The 16,052-nt window shown below is 49.1% G+C and overlaps 1 protein-coding gene across 1 annotated transcript; it reads left to right on the forward strand.

The window, feature by feature from the left end:
• The first annotated feature begins 1,590 nt into the window (after positions 1-1,590).
• LOC132338923 (CCN family member 2-like) lies at positions 1,591-15,555 on the forward strand. The gene is made up of 5 exons (XM_059868928.1): positions 1,591-1,744; positions 7,371-7,584; positions 12,024-12,275; positions 13,250-13,458; positions 13,649-15,555. Exons 1-5 carry the CDS (start codon positions 1,682-1,684, stop codon positions 13,955-13,957), a joined length of 1,047 nt encoding a protein of 348 aa, XP_059724911.1. The 5' UTR covers positions 1,591-1,681; the 3' UTR covers positions 13,958-15,555.
• The last annotated feature ends 497 nt before the right edge of the window (positions 15,556-16,052 follow it).

A 16,052-nucleotide genomic window follows, 5' to 3' on the forward strand; every position in this document is an offset into this window, starting at 1 on the left:
CCCTGTGTTGTTTACAAGCAGCAGGAGAATGTCCTGGGAAATGTGAGCAGCTAATTTTAGGTGACAACATAGTTCAGGCCCTCCAAAACGAGAAGGAATGTCTCTCCAGCCAGACTGCCTGAGCTTCAAAGTGCCTGAGAGCAGTGGAAGTTTATGGCATCTTCAGAACCTGAAATCTTTTGTGTGCAGACATAATCGTCTGGTGTGCCACAAGCAGAGGTGGCTGTCATGGACATGATTGTGAAATCCCCCATCTCGTGGAAGAGGAGAAGGTGCATCTGGGGTGGTTTGCACTGTGCTAATGCTCTCCAGCCCCAAACCCAAGGGGATTTCCAAATGCTAATTAATTAAGAATCAGGGTTTTCTGTTTCCAGTAGTGGACACACAGGGAGCGTGGAGGCTAATCTGGTGTTGCACAGGAACCTGAAAGGACCTGGATGAATTGCAGGGCTTGATTCTCAGCTAAACTGTCCTGCCTTGGAGGCAGGAAGGAAAGAGGCTGAATTTAAATAACCCACTACACAGTCTCTGTGTTTTTTTCCATCTTCTGTCTTGTTTCCCAGCACTCAGTTGGGATGGGGATATGCTGGGGCTGCATTGCACAGTGCCTGGGCTCTCGGCCCGGCTTTGTATTGGTCCAAAGAAGGTACCATCCCTTGCATCACTTCTCCCCGGGAAAGCTTCCTGACCCTAAGGAACAGCTCCATCTTTCTCAAGTCAGTCCATATGTACAGAGGCTGCTGTCCAACACCCAACTGCTTTTCCCATCCTGGCCAGCGAGGACTAAGAGTGCCCTCTGCTGCACTCCTCCTTCCGTGGCAGTGCTCTGCTTGCTCTTCGGGAATAAACAAAACCACTCTTTAACACAAAAAAACAACTCTTTCATGTTCTAAAGGTCTGCCGTGCTGGCTGTGCACAAGCCTGGTGCTGTATTTCAGCAGCAAACAGAAAGGATCATGACCTAAAATAAAGATGTGTGTGATCCTGCATCCATCGCAAAGCACTTTGGGGAAGTGCTCTTTATGAAAAAAAGAGTGGCTGCCAGTGCCACAGGACTCCTCTATCCTTTATGAAAAGCTTTCATCCAGGAGCTTTTCATTGCCTTGTAAAATACACAGCTCCTGATGCAGGAGTTCCAGTCAAGAAACTTTCATTCCCCGGAGCTGACAGATGATGCTCTGCCAGACATGTACCTGACAGCACCAAACTACCCATCCCTCCCTCCCGCTCAGACTCCGAACACCACAAATCTCTGTTTCATCACTCCTCAGCTCTTGCAGCTGAAAAGGAACGGCTGTAGGTAGGGAACGAGGGTCTGTGTCAGGAAAACTGTGCCAAGCTTCACAATCGGAGGTAGAAAGAGGAAAAAATTAGAAATAATAATCCTGCTTTTACTGGGTTTTCATTTACCCACCTGGAAAGTAACCAAGCTGCAGGCACCGGTGGCAGCCCCGTAACCGCCGGAGCCGAAGGAATTCACTTTTGTTCTCGGGAATTTGGGCATTTTTTGTTGCACCCTTTTGGGCTCGGTTCCAGCCTGTCACTCACCGCAGGGCCCGCCCCTTCCAGGGGATATTTACAGAGAAGCTGATATACAACTTGCTCCAAAAAGACGGGAAACTCCGAAGGAGAGGGAGGGAGTAGCCGGCAGCCTGGAACCCTGCCCTTCGCAGTACTCGGGATGCCTGGCAACTTGGGGGCAGTGACCCGGACCATGTTCCTGCTCCTCCTCGCCCCTGGCTGGGTACGTACGGCCCTGCAGCAGCTTTGGCTGGGCACTGCAGCTTCTTGCTTCGATGCATGCGAGGGCTTTGGGCTGAGAGACTCTTCCCAGCTGCCACCTGCTCCCGAGTTTCCGAGGGAAGCTGGGCTGGGAGCAGAGTGATGCAAACGTCCTGAGTACATAAATCACACTGGGGGCTGCCCTGTGTAACGTGTGTCATCCACGGGTCTCAGAGCTCCTGGCACACTGGAATGGGTTTTGTTTCCTCCTACTCCTGGAAGCCAGATATCCACCCTGGTCTACAAGTGGGAGAAGAGAGCAAAGAGAGGGGAAGTCAGTGAGTTTGTCATTACAAAGAGTAACAGTCCCAATTCCTTACCATGTGCTCCCAAAAGCTGTGATCCCAAGGGGAAAATTAGACTGCTTCATTTCCAAAGCAGGATTTGTGCCTGTTTTCCTGTTGATACAAGTTCTTGAGAGAGCAGCTGATTCCTCTTAGGACATTTGAGTGCTGTTCTTGTGTCAGCAGCATCAGGAATGTCACTGCCATCATTAAATTGCTGTAAGTACTTTTTGGCTCAGTCAAACACGGTTCACAGAGCCCCTTGCAGGGCTTGTTGAGGTGAGAGAGGCAACAATCAGTTCCTGATTGGTGAGGTCTGTTGGATTGCTCCTAGCAGGACTTAATGTGTGCCAGCCCTTTTCCTGCCGAGAACGGTGAACTGGGCTGCAGTCTAAGGGAAACAGCTGCCATTTAGGGTGGGCATCTTGATTCTTACTCTGGCTCAGCTGTGGCAGCACCACGTAGCTCATATAAACAATAACAAGTAATCCCACCACTGTGACTCTGACAGGTGATTTTCCCTAAACTTCAATGTCAAATGCTCAGAAAAGTGAGTTTTGACTTTCTTTAAGCATTAGGTTGGATTCAGTGACCTTTGATATCTTTTCCAACCTTAATGATTCAGTGATGCTTTGTGGATTAAGGCAGAAAATGAGAGCTGTTACTCCTGAATCTCTCTCCTGTGTTGATCAGAGGTGGGAGTAGCTCCAGGATTACTGTGAGTTGTGTTTAGGCTTATCCTGGGCGGGTGTCTGTATCCCTGTGCTCTGTCTGTGAAGGGGGTCCCTGGTTCTTGTCTCTGTAGGAAGGCATCTTTAGAGCCTGAGATGTAGAGAGAGCAGGGGTTATCCACAGTCATTTGGAGTTTTAAGGATGAATAGCTGTGTTTTGGCTGCTTAGTCTTGGAGCACTAAAAGAACCAGTTGAGTGTTTATCACTTCTACCTTGCAGCATTAACCCCTGGCTCCCAAAGCTCTTTGCAAACAGCCAGCGCAGCTCAAAATTCACCTTTTCCTGCCCTCTGAGTGCAGTAATGAGCCCAAACACATTTTAAAACATCCTCTTTGGTTTGGCTCCCTTAGCTGGTTCCCTGAGCTCCTGTGGACATTGGTCAGGAATGAGAAATCCAGACAGTGCCACAGACCTGCTGCAGTGGTGGGAGCTCATGTTGCAGCACTCATGCCTTCCAAAGGGTGCAGGGGAAGAGGTTTTATGTAAATTTGAAGCAGGAAGAACATTCTCAGTTTTTCTTACCTGCAGGTAACTGGGTTTGGTTCTGGCAGTTGGGAGGGAGCTTGTTCTGGCTTATCAGCCGAGCAGACAGCTCTGGGGAGTCAGAGGTGGAAAACACAATGGAGTGGAGCAGAGCAGGGGAATCCTCTGGTCTGAGTGTTGGCACTTCTGGCATGGCTTGGCCATCACTCAGGGGTCCTGGAGGTCCCACAGCTTTACACACAGTGTTTGTAAGGATGCAAGAGCTGTCAGAAAAGCCAGGAGCAAGGAGAGCCAACATTCCAGGCTTTAAAACCTTCTTAAATCCATGGCCGTGATCCCTGGCTCTGTTCTGCTGCTCTCAGAGTTCACAGAAATGCTCTGCAAACCTCAACAGAAGCCAGGTCAAGGTGGTTGTGAACTTGAAGTCAGGAGTATGCCCAGTGAAGGCAGAAGTGAGTTTTGGGGCAACTCTTTCTGCAGAGGCACAGATGTGACAGCCTGGTCAGAGAGTGAGAAAACTAGGTAAGTTTTCCCAGAATCGGCTTGTGAGACTTTAGGGAGTTGAAGATAAACAACGATAGCTTATTGTTATAAACAACCTGCAGGTGGTGTTTTCCTACTCTCTGTTTTCCCATTTTTCTCAAAGATTGTTTATAAGAAAGGTGTTTTGTTAATCAGCCAATCAGGTGAAATGTATTGATTATTGACCAACTTATCTATGTGTATTGGAACAGTGTATAAAAAGAGAGAATTCAAAGTAAAGTGAGGTGCTGTGCAAACCAGCCTTCTGGTGACTCTGTGTCATTTCTTACTTGACAGCGACACAGATGGAAGAAAATGAAATATTCTCTGAGCTGAATCCCTCTGGACTCAGGTCAGTGGCAGGTTCTGTGGAAATGTTGGGCTTTGTGTTACCTTTGGGTCTGCAATAAAGCCCTGAATTCCAATCCTGGCAGTTCTTGGGAACAGTTTGTGGAGTTATTTGGGGCAGTTTTAGGGTTAGGGCAGTTTTAGTCTTTGGGCAGAAGAACGAGAAGCAGCCCTTGGAAAGAATGCAGGGTGAAGGGTGCTCCACGCAAAACCAATATAATCCACTATTCAGACTCTCTGAAAAAAAATTCAGTAATGGAGGGCTCAAGGAAGTTGGTTGAACATTGACTTCTTCCCACTTGAGAGCCTCCCCAGCCAGGCAGTTTTTCAGTGCTCTGCCTGTTGGGTGTGTGTGAGCCAAACCCCATTCCAGCTCATTCTCTCCTCTTCCAGGCCTTGGAGAGCAGCAGGAATTATAAATAGCTTGGGCTGACTTTGCTCAGCAATAAAACCAGCAAGCAGGAGCCCCAACACTTCCTGGGCAATGGAGGGAGACACATCTGAACTGACTGGTGGGAGCATCTGGGAGTATTTAGAAGGGTCCTGAAAATCATGGTGAACTGGGCTTTTGCGTTGATGGCTGGGGGAGCTGAGGTACAGCATAGGTGGGTGCAGGGTCACCAGCTGGCCTTTGATACAACAGATGTTCTCCTGCTGAAAAGCAGCTGTGCTACAATAAGGAAGTGAAGCTTCTGTGAACAGAAGGTAAAACCAGGTGGGCTGGTTTATGTGGGTGAGTTATTAAGGAAATAACTAGTGCCAGCAATGATTAATGAGGGTGGGAAAGAAAAAACACAGAATTGTAGAATCATGGAATGGTTTGGGTCAGAAGGGATCTTGAAGATTATCCAGTTCTATCCCCTTGTCATGGGCAGGGACACATTCCACAAGACCAGGTTGGACAAGGCCTGGAGCAACCTGGTCATGGGCAGGGACACCTTCCACTAGACCAGGTTGCTCCAAGCCCTGTCCAACCTGGTCTGGGACATTTCCAGGGGTGAGACAACTCAGTTGGGTTTAAAGCTGTTGCATTCTCTTATCCCCAAAGAGCTTGGTTTAGTTTGCATTTCAGCAGGAGAACTATTTTGGGAGTGTTTCTTTCTATGGCCTGTGGCTGACACTGCTTTGGAAAATGCTTGCTATCATTATTTTTTCTTAAGTGCGTGGATTACATCTTAATATAGATCCCACGTTAGGAATGGTTTGTCTCTTGTGTGATCTCACGCACCCACTCCAACTCATCTGGGACTGAATAATATGTTCCTTGGCAGCTCCAGCAGCTGGAGCTGGAAAATAAGTAGGGAAGATTTCTGTATTTTTAGTTCTTTTAATGCACTTCAGCAGTTGGGAATTGATTCCTGGGATATGCCAGGTTCTGGTGAGTGGCTCCAGGACAGTCGGCTGGGAACAGCTGTGCTGCAGGCTGGAGAGGCTTGTTTCCAAAATACTTAGTGCTAGGAGTTATCCAGGAGAATTATGCTGATTCCTGCTGAGCAGGGAAACTCTGGAAAGACTCACCCCTTGGGACCACCAGAGGGAATGGGTGGAGCTCTTTCAGGAGTGGTTTAGATGGATATTAGAAGGTTCTCCCCCCGGAGGGTGCTGGGCACTGCCCAGGCTCCCCAGGGAATGGACACAGCCCCAAGGCTGCCAAAACTCCAGGAGCCTTTGGACAACGCTCTCAGGCACAGGGTGGGATTGTTGGGGTATCTGTGCAGGGACAGGGGCAATACTCCATCATCTTTGTGGGTTCCTTCCGACTTGAGACATTCCATGACTTTGAGGAAATATTTAGCCCAATCCCAGTCCCACAGTGCTCTGTTGGTGACACAGCTGTACAAAGAAGGTTGCACATACTGACCCCACATGAACTAAAGTCAGGACAACAGTAAAAACAGCTGGAAAGGTTTTCCTACTCTGATTGGTGACAGACACAATATTCAAGGAAGGTGTTTCACAAGTGATGGCTGGATGGGATCTGACAAGTGCAAACAGAGCCATAACAAGATTTATTTTTTGACCTGTTGCAGGTGTGTGTCCCACTCCCTGCTGCCCTCAAGGCTATTACCAGCTCAGCTGCTGCTTTCCTGGGGTGACAGTAGAGCTGTGAGGGGTCTGCCTCATTGTATACTTCCCTCTCCACCCTGTTCATGGAAGTGCAGGATCCCAGAGTGTTTTGGTGGCATCATCCATGTGCCAGGGTTATGTCAGCCCTTGGTGGGAGCTGAGCCATGTCCAGAACAGTGGAGTGGTACTTGGAATGGGGCAAGGGGGAATTTGGATGGGCAGGATCTGAACAGTAAACCAGGCTGGAGCTGGCACTGATGTTTCTGAGGAGGTTTCAGGGGATCTCTAGAGACCACACATTCTGCACTGTTCACAGTCAGGGTGTTACATCTTGCCCAAATCTGGGCACAGCCAGAGCTGAGCTGGTGTTCCTGCTCTGAGCTGATGCAGGACAGGGATGGCACACACTCAGTGACAGGGATGCTGGATCCATCTGGGTTTTCCAGAGCAGGTAATCCTACTTCAGCTGTAGCCTGGTCTCTGTTTGGTGTCTGAAGTGTCATGAAGCCAAGAGTGGGTTTCAAGGGCTGTCCAGTGAAGTGCTGCCAAAGGGGGGCATTTGTGCACTCACAAGGTCTCAAGGAAGGTTGGTTATGAGGCGTTCCTTGGAAAATGGAAAGGAGAGAGCACATGTAATAAGGAAGAAAGCATGAGATGCAGGGGACAAAATGAAACTTGTGAGCTTCTGGGCTGGTTTTCAGCATCCCCACAGTCCACTGCCTGGCTTTGGGCAAGTCCTGTTGCTGTGCACATTGCTTTTTCAGCTTCCGCTGGGTCTGATGCTGGTGCAGAAGCTTTGATGGTTGTCCTGTGTAAAAGCTGGAATTCCTTGCTGTTAATGATTACTACTTTATTGCTTCCAGGGAGGGTGAGCTGGGCAGGGGACTCTGAGCTACTGCTTGTCCTGTTTGTTTTGGATCTGCTTCCAAGAGGCATCCTTTTTTTTTTTCCCCCCCTTGAGCTCCAGATGAAACAGGGATGAAGGAAAACATGAGTCCTGTGAGTACTTGGGAGCTGCATATACCCCTCTGCAGCAGAACTGTTCCCCTTTTCTTCTGGGGTATCTGTGCTTTCAGCAGAGCCATGTTTTTCCTCTCCCTGTCTGGCTGCCTTGCAATAGACTCATTCTCTCCATGGCTTTTTGCCTTCCAGGTAGAACCACAGGTGTGCATGTTCCCATGCCAGTGTCCCTCCCAAACTCTGCAGTGCCCTGCAGGTACCAGCCATTTGTGGGATGCCTGTGGCTGCTGCAAGGTGTGTGCCCAGCAGCTGGGCGAGCTCTGCTCCCTCCACAGGCCCTGTGACCATCACAAGGGACTCTACTGTAACTTCTCAAAACTCCACAGAGGCAGTGGGATCCGCTTAGGTGAGAGCTGCAGGTTCTCTCCTTGTGGGTTTTTTCTGTGATGCCTCCCCAGAACACCCATCAGAATTTCCTTGGCGCTTCATCCAGTGTCATGCTGGGAGATCAGTGCCAGCCCTGGGAACAGCAGATCGCCTGGCACACACAGCTGGCTTCTCACAGCTCCAGTGAGGCACGAGTGGGGCTGTGGGACTCTCCTGTGGCCTGTGACATCCTCAGGAGACATCCTCTACCCTTTGGACAAATATCAGCAGTCTGAACTCTTACTGAAAGTATTTTGCCTTGCATTATCCTACCCCAAATCCCTCTGCCTTGTGCCAGGGATGGGTGTTCGGCACTTGGCTGCTTCTATGCAAGAGGCACAGTATATTTCTGGCCGTAGCCAGATGTGAGTGGTAAGAGCTGAACACTTCCTTCACAACATTGTGTCTCTGTGGAACATGAGATTTCCAGAGACAGGTAATGCAAATGCAGACACTGCTTTCTCTCCTGATGTAGCCTCTCTCCCGCGGCTGTGCGGGTGCCCGGCTAAGGTGCCCCCGGCCCGGCCGAAGATGGCCACACGAAGTGCCACTCCCGGATTCCCTTCGGAACCCTGAGTAGTGGTTACCGTCTGCGGCGTGGGTGGCGCCAGCGGGATCTTCGGCTACGAGGTACCAAAGCAAAGGAAGGGGGAGAGACGCCTGTATAAGTACCAAGTATCTTTTAATATTCTTCCCCCGTTGGTTCAGGGACAGCCGACAAAGACAGGGTCCCAGGGGGACTCTGATAAAGGGAGTGGGTGTGATAGGAGGAGACACAAAGCTTACCAATCACGAGGACCCAGGGAGGAGCGTGGGTTACAGCTAAGCCACTGAGGATCACACAGGGGAGGGGAAAAACCACAGGGGCAAATCATACATCAAATTAAGGAATGACTGGCACAGAGAATTCTCGAGATAAGGGGGGTGGTTACCATGACAGGCAGGGGAGGGGGGAGCAGCTCTAATAGGGATAAACCATTGTGAGGGAAGTACACGGGGGGAACCGAGGACAGAACCATTATTAAGTTACAAAAGGAATAACTGATTCTAAAAACACACAATGCCACATCCTGACGCCTCTATTCAGCTAGAAAAGAAAATAATTTTTTTTTGTTTTTTTTTAGTCGTTCCTTCTGAAGCAAGCAGAAATTATTTTGGTCTAGAGGAAAATAAAGTATTTCTGCAACCTCCTGGTCTTTGTTTAAAAATAAGACTCCTCTGTCCCATCTCTGACAGGAGCCAACAATTTTTTCTTAAATTCAAGCTTTTCAAAATAGTCAGGAAGACCTGAGAGTTGACCGTTTATTGTGAATACTTAGGAAAATGTTTGGCCACAGCACTGAATGTCTCTGGAAATGATCCAGCACCAACCTGTGATGGAATCATAGTATCATGGAATGGTTTAGCTTGGAAAGGATCTTAAAGCTCTTCTTGAGCCATCCCCTGCCATGGTGGGGACACTTTCCACTATCCCAGTTTGCTCCAAGCCTCATCCAGCCTGGCCTTGGACACTTCCAGGATTGGGGCAGCCACAGCTTCTCTGGGCACCCTGTGCCCAGCCTCACAGGGAAGAATTTCTTCTCAATATCCCGTTTATCACTAGCCCTTGTCTAACTGAGTCTAACTTGCTGGTGTTTACTCCTTCAAGGAGTTTTTACAAGTTGCTTCATTTTCATTCCCCAATTTTGGGGATTTTTGGAAGCCATGTGAGCTCCTGGTACTTTTTGCAGATATTGAGACACCTGAGAGCTGAGGATTGAAGTTTTATAAGGCAAACGCAGGTGTGATGACATCCAGCAGGTGTGAGCTGCATGCTGCTTTATTCCAAATGGGAATGAGGTGTCTGTTTGTGGAGGAAAGATAGCAAAATCACAGGAACAATTTCCTCAGGAGTGTGGGTGACACTATTTCAAAATCTCTCCATGAAGCCTTGAAATCATTCTAATAAAGGTGCTTTGTATTCACCAGACATCCAAGTTTGATCCAAACATTTTGGAGTGAGAGTCCCAGATCCCGCTGTGGAGGAAATCAGACTTGCAAACACAACTGTCCTTCCTGATTTTAAATAAGAAATTAAGCTTTTCACAGTAAAAACTGCAGTGAATGCAGGCTGGGATTTATTTCTAAAATGGGCTGAGGATTTGGGCCATAACATACTTGGGTGATGATTTTTATGATGTCCACATGCATCTGTTGGAAGATTTTGGGGGCAGTGAAGGAAGCTGGAGGAGTGAGTCAGAGGAAAGGAAGGATCAATGTTTTGACTTAAATTTATCCAAATAAGCAGATGTGCTAGAAGGAGAAAGGAGCTGAAGTATCAAGGGAAAAGTGTCTCAGTTGAGATCAGTCTGTAGGCTGTATTGGAAGAGACAGAAAGGGAACCATCAGAGGGAAACTTATTTTATATTTGTGTAATATTATCACATTCCACATATTTCAGAGGAATCCTTTCCTTCCTCCAAAGACCTCAGAGTATTAGAAAGGTAGAGAGGATCCTGCAGTAACTGTAGAGTAGGGGTCGTACAGGTGATAGGGGGTGCAGGGAGCTGGTAGAACTTTACAGAGCAGCTCTCTCAGTGGTGCCATATCCGCTGAGGAAAAGGGCAAAAGTCTCCTTGGCTGGGCTAGGCGTTTGGGCGTGGGTGGTGCCAGGCAGAGCCAGGGAAGAAAGAGCTGTCTTTTCGGAGCCTTAATGGGACTGGGTCAGTGGGAAAGGGAGGTCACGGAGGGTAATGAAGGGCACAACAGAGTGATTGAGTTTGGAAAACACAATCAAACCCCAGAGCAGGCTGCTATTCTTTGGTAGGGGAGGGAGAAGAGGGAACAGCATGATCTGCTCACCAAGATGGAAGAGAGTATTTAAAAATAAGTATGAATGGTTGTATAGAGGGAGGGTGGATGGATGGCTTCCACTTTGATGGAAAAAGTGAGGATTTTGAAATGTCAAAGTTGGAGCACAGGAGTATTTTTATCCCAATGACATTGTAAAGACTTGCAAGATGAGATTCAGGTCTTGATAGGAGCAGTCCAGAAGGATTTTTGTCTCCTCAAGGGATAGGGATAGGGATGGAAAGAGATTCTTACTCCTTGTTTGATTCAAACACTTTCTATCCGAAACAGTGTCCCTGGGTGAGCAGCACTTAGGGAAAAACAGATCAGGTTTCCTGGGAAGCCTCCACAAGCAGTCATAAAGCCTTCCTTTTGGTAACTTCCCCACAGAGGTTTGCATGGATTTTAATTTTTTTTTTTTTTTTTTTTTTAAGGTTCAGGATTGCACAAAACAGCAGCTGCTGAAAACTGTCCAAAGTCAAGATTTCTGTCGTGTGAAAACTCTGAGATGTCAGCATTTAATTTCAGGCTGAGAGAAAAACAATATTAAATATATATGTATATATATATATATATATGTAAAAGTATTTTTTAAAAAAACTCAACATTTTCCATGACTTATTTAGAATACTCATTTGCCAAAACTTTCCCTTTCCATTCTATCAAAATATTTCATCTTCATCTTTATAGTATCAAAATAATTACCAGAGCAAAATGCTTCCCTCTGTAGATAATGTCCCATGAGTATTTTGGTTGAGCATGAAGGAAAGCTTTCATATCAAATGGTTCAGTTGGTTCTTCTTGAAAACATTCTTGATCTTAATCAGGTAAGAGACTTCTACTGGAAAGCTTCCACAGGGAAAGTTCTGGCTAATGCAGTCGTAAGAACTTGGGAGCGTTGTTGTGCCTGCAGAGTAAAGGTTGCTGCTCTGTGTCAGATATTGTTGAGTTTCCTTTTTTTTGCCCATTTAAGTTCTACTGGGAGGGAGGCAGGGACTGGTAGGAGGTCTGGAGATGAGAGATCCAGAGATCAGAAGGGAGAGAATTGGGAAAAATTGGGGTTGGAAGGAGGAAGAGATTTGTGCATAACAGAGAGGCCAAAAAGGTCATCAGCCCAAAGTGTCATTTTCATTCACTTGCATGGGTGAACCAGCCATTCTTAGAAGAGCATTGCCTATTGGTATCCCAGGAGTACTGAGGAGCAAATCTATGCTCACATGCCGTGTCAGGAACATGTCTTGCACAGCATCACTGACTGGTCACTCTGAGCTGGTTGGGGAGAACTGTGACAGAGAAACAGGCTCTTTACAGGCACCAAAGACAAAATGATACTTAGTAGCTCATCCAGGTGGAAAAGAAATTTTTCCAGAGAATTTTGGGAGGACCAGCAGTTCTGAAAAATCAGTGTCAGGAATAGCCTTGGGTCCAGGGAGGCAAATATGACATACCCAGCACTGGGATGGCAAAGCAGGTGAGGATGGGCTCTGTCCCTCCTCAGGAGCGCTCTGTCCCTCCTCAGGAGCTCTGTGTCCCCAAGGCAGGGCTTCAGCCTTCTGCTTACTCCTCCTTCTCCTCGTCTTCCTCCCCCATCTCATGAGGGTGTGACATGTGACCTGCTGGGCAAGATCTACCTCAACGGGGAGAGCTTCCAGCCTATATGCAAGCTGCAGTACATCTGCATGGACGGGGCCATCCGCTGTGTCCCGCTCTGCTCTGATGACCTGCGCCTGCCATCCCCAGAGTGCCCCAGGCCCTGGAGGGTGAAGTTCCACAACAAGTGCTGCAAGGAGTGGGTGTGTGAGGAGGGCAGCGAGAATAACCACTTTGGAACAGCCACGACGGGTCAGTGGGGCATGTGAGATGGGGTCAGGAGCTGTTTGCTGGGGAAGAGGGGAGCACTGACTGGTTTGGGGCTGGGGCTGGCTTTGTGCCATCATCATGATGGGGGTGAGTACCAAGTGTTGAGTTCCAGAACTAAACACTAGGTCCAGCCCACTCAGCTGCTCTATCACTCCCCTTCCCAGCTGGAAAAGAGGGAGAAAATAAATGGAAAGTGACTTGTAGGTTGAGATAAGGCAGTTTACTAAAGCAAAAGTGAAAGTTTGCATGTGCACAAACAAAGAGAAAAAAAAAATAGATTTATTCTTTACTTCCCATCATCAAGTGGTGTCCAGCCACTTCCTGGGAAACAGGACTTCAGCACATGGAGCAGTTACACCAGAAGGCAAACATTGTGAATAGCAATTTCCCCCTCCCCCTCTTCCTCCTCCTTTTCTTATCTTTTATATCTGACCTGACATCATACAGTCTGGAATTATCCCTGTGGTAAATTTGGGTCAGCTGTCTTGGCTGTGTCCACTCCCAGGATCTTGCAGACTCCCAGCCCCTTGATCGGGGGGGAATGTTGGAGAGACATCACTGATAGTGTGCCAACCCTGCCCAGCAGTAGCCAAAAACACTGGTGTGTTACCAACACCTTTCCAGCTCCCGCTACAGAGCCCAGAGGTAGAATGGCTGCTCTGGGAACATCAACTCCAGCTCAGCCAGACCCAATACATAGTGACACCTTAGTGGTGCTATGGGAAAGCTCCTGTGTCCTGAAGTGTCACAGCAGACTTGTCTGGAGCTGGGCTACGTAGGAAATGGCCCCTGCCCACCTGCATTCCCTTCCTGCTGAGAGGCCAAGCATCTCATGGGATGAGCCAGACCTTTGTTGATGTTCCTGAAGTGTTAAACTGAGTTGGGAGCAGCCATGGAGCTGCCACTCTTTGTCCAAAGCCCTGAGCCTTGCCTTGTGTCTCTTCCCCATGGCTCAGTTTTCAGGGAGGATCCAGCTCACAGGCCAGAGCTGAACAACCTGCAGGAGAACTGCCTGGTGCAGACCACAGAGTGGAGCACGTGCTCCCAGAGCTGCGGAATGGACATCTCCACCCGTGTGACCAACAGCAACCCCAAGTGCCGCCTGGAGAAGGAGACCCGGCTCTGCATGGTCCGGCCCTGTGACTTCTCCATGGAGGAAACCAAGGTATGGTGAGGTATGGTGCTGGAAGAGAGGGGACACAGCACCCCAAATGCTGGGGACAGCCTTGGGAATGATCCTGGGGCTCTGTGCTTCCACTTCCTCTGTGTCCCATTGACCAGTGATGGGGTCAGAGCACAGGCCTCAGTGCATCTTTCCTGTCATGTCCATGGTAATTCATCTGCTCTCTCCCTAGAAGGGGAAGTGTGTGCAGACCCCAAAGCAGTGCCAGAGTCTCCACTTTGAGTTTTCAGGCTGCACCAGCACCTGCTCCTACCAGCCCCGGTTCTGTGGCAGCTGCTCAGATGGGCGCTGCTGCACCCCGTTCCTGACCAGCACCATGGACGTGGAGTTCCGCTGCCCCGAGGGGGACTTCTTTCAGAGGAAGATGATGTTCATCAAGATGTGCTCCTGCCACTATGACTGTCCCCAAGACAACGACATCTTCCTGGCCACGTATCACCGTTGGATGATCGGAGACCACATCAAGACTGAGCAGCAATAGCTCTGTTTTGCCAGATCTGAGGTGTGCAGGAGGGCTCTGCAGTGCTTTCGTGGCTGTGTCCTGGCCAACACAGCCTCTTACCCTTCTGTGAGGGGCTGTGCCTTCCACAGCAGCACCGTTCACACCAGGGTCCCTGTGGTTTTGCCAGCGAGCTGAGAGAGGAGCCACAGCTGCTCCAGCCCCCTGACCCCCACCCAGAGTGGTGCAAAGGTCAGTGAAGAAACCAGAAACAGGCTTGAGCTGCAAACTTGATCCGTATTCCTCCTGGCCAGAAGAGAAGGTGGTTCAAAGTCACGTGGCTTCCACCTGTCTCCAGCCCAGAGCACAGTTCCTGATTCAGACCCCAAGAATTCTTCCAGCATTAACTGGTTGTGGACCAGGCTGCCAGACCAAGGTGTGTCCCCTGAAGGTGCTGCTCTGGGCAGCTTTTAGTGCCTTGATGAACATTTCATGGAACCGTGGAGGGGTTGGGTTGAAAGGCACTTTAAAGCTCATCTTGTTTCAACCCCCTGTCATGGATAGGGACACCTTCCACTAACCCAGGCTGCCCCAAGCCCCTGGGGCAGCCTGGCCTTGGACACTTCCAGGGATGGGGATGGGGCAGCCACAGCTTTTCTGGGCAACGTGTGCCAGGGCCTCACCAGACATACAGGGAGTGGCTTCCTAATCTTGTCAGAAATGGCTCTGGGGTGGGAGAGGGACTGGACCCCACAAACTTACACATGCACAGTGAGGCTGCAACTGTTTCAGTTCTGGAGTCTTTACTCTGGATGTTTCTAAGTAGGAGGAACACTGTTCAGCTTCAGTCTCCCTGGTGATTTTAAGATACTGGCAAGAGAAATCCTATTTGTAAATGGAGCAGATCCCATCTGGAGTTACTGGGGCAGTGCCACAGGGAGCTGTTGGCACTGGTGTCTAGCAGTGGGATTTCCTCCTGGCCACAGACCTGGCAGAGTCTCTGCCAGGAGAGGACCCCATTGCCAGCCCATAGCTCCAGGAAAGGCCATCAGCAGTCAGTGCCAGTGGTATGTCCAGCAGCAGCTGGACAGCAGCTTTGTGGGACTGCTAAGGTCTTGTCAGGTGTGGAAAAATTTTCTGATTTTTAGCAGAAATATCCAGGTACAGCACCTGATGCTGGTTCTTAAGTCATCCTTGCCTATCACCATTGGAAATCATGAAGAATTTCTGTTCCAGCCAGGGAGAAGCAATAACCCCAAGGCTTCACCTCACTATATCTTCCTACCCCAAATTAGAGCCTGATGCCAAGGACATTCCCAGCTGTCCCCACCTGCTGCCCTGAATTTCCAGACTGCTGAAACATTCAGGGCCCATATTCCATCTCAGCCTCTCTTCTTTCTCTCAGCCTGCAGCAGCTCATGAGTCTTCACCCTCTTGTAATCAATTTGAACTGTAAATAATTTATCTGATATTGTTTCTGTTTTTAAGGCCTTTGTACAGTCCCAGGATCCTGTTGGCACAGCCCTGCTCAGGCTGTTACTCCTTGCTGAGCTTCTCTCCTACCATTCATACAGTTGCTGAGTCTCAAACCATCCTGAGGTTGCACTTTACTCAACGCTAATAAATATCTCTATTTTTTATATCTCTGAACTGATCCCTTTGTGTGGGGCTCCTGCCTGGTTCCTCTGCTGACCTTTCCCCAGTGCTGGGACCTTCTGTAGAGTTGATGCCTGGGTACTGGAGGGGAGGGGGGTGACAGGTTTTTTTTTTTCCTGTTCCCAAAGAGCAGCAGGATTGATGTTAGTGTTTCGCAGACACCTCCGCAGCCCACAAAACTCAGCTCCTCCCTCCACGGCTTGGAGGGGGGACAAGCAGAGCCCCCCTCTGCCTGCCGAAGGACCCACAAGTCCTTAATACCAGATTAAAAATAACTCCGGGAGCAGATGTGAACAGAAGTCGGTGATAACAGGGCCAGAACGCGAGGGGCTTTGCAGTGGCTTAACAGCTTATGGATTCATTCCCCTCTCATCACATTAGCAGGGACTCCCCCCTCTCCCACTCTGCAGGGCCTAGAGGTTCTTCCTGCTCCCAAACCTTCAGCCTCACCGGAGAAGGCTTAGCGCTTCCGGCGGGGGGC

Source organism: Haemorhous mexicanus, chromosome 27, assembly GCF_027477595.1.
Source record: "Haemorhous mexicanus isolate bHaeMex1 chromosome 27, bHaeMex1.pri, whole genome shotgun sequence".
In the NCBI taxonomy this organism is placed as follows: domain Eukaryota; kingdom Metazoa; phylum Chordata; class Aves; order Passeriformes; family Fringillidae; genus Haemorhous; species Haemorhous mexicanus.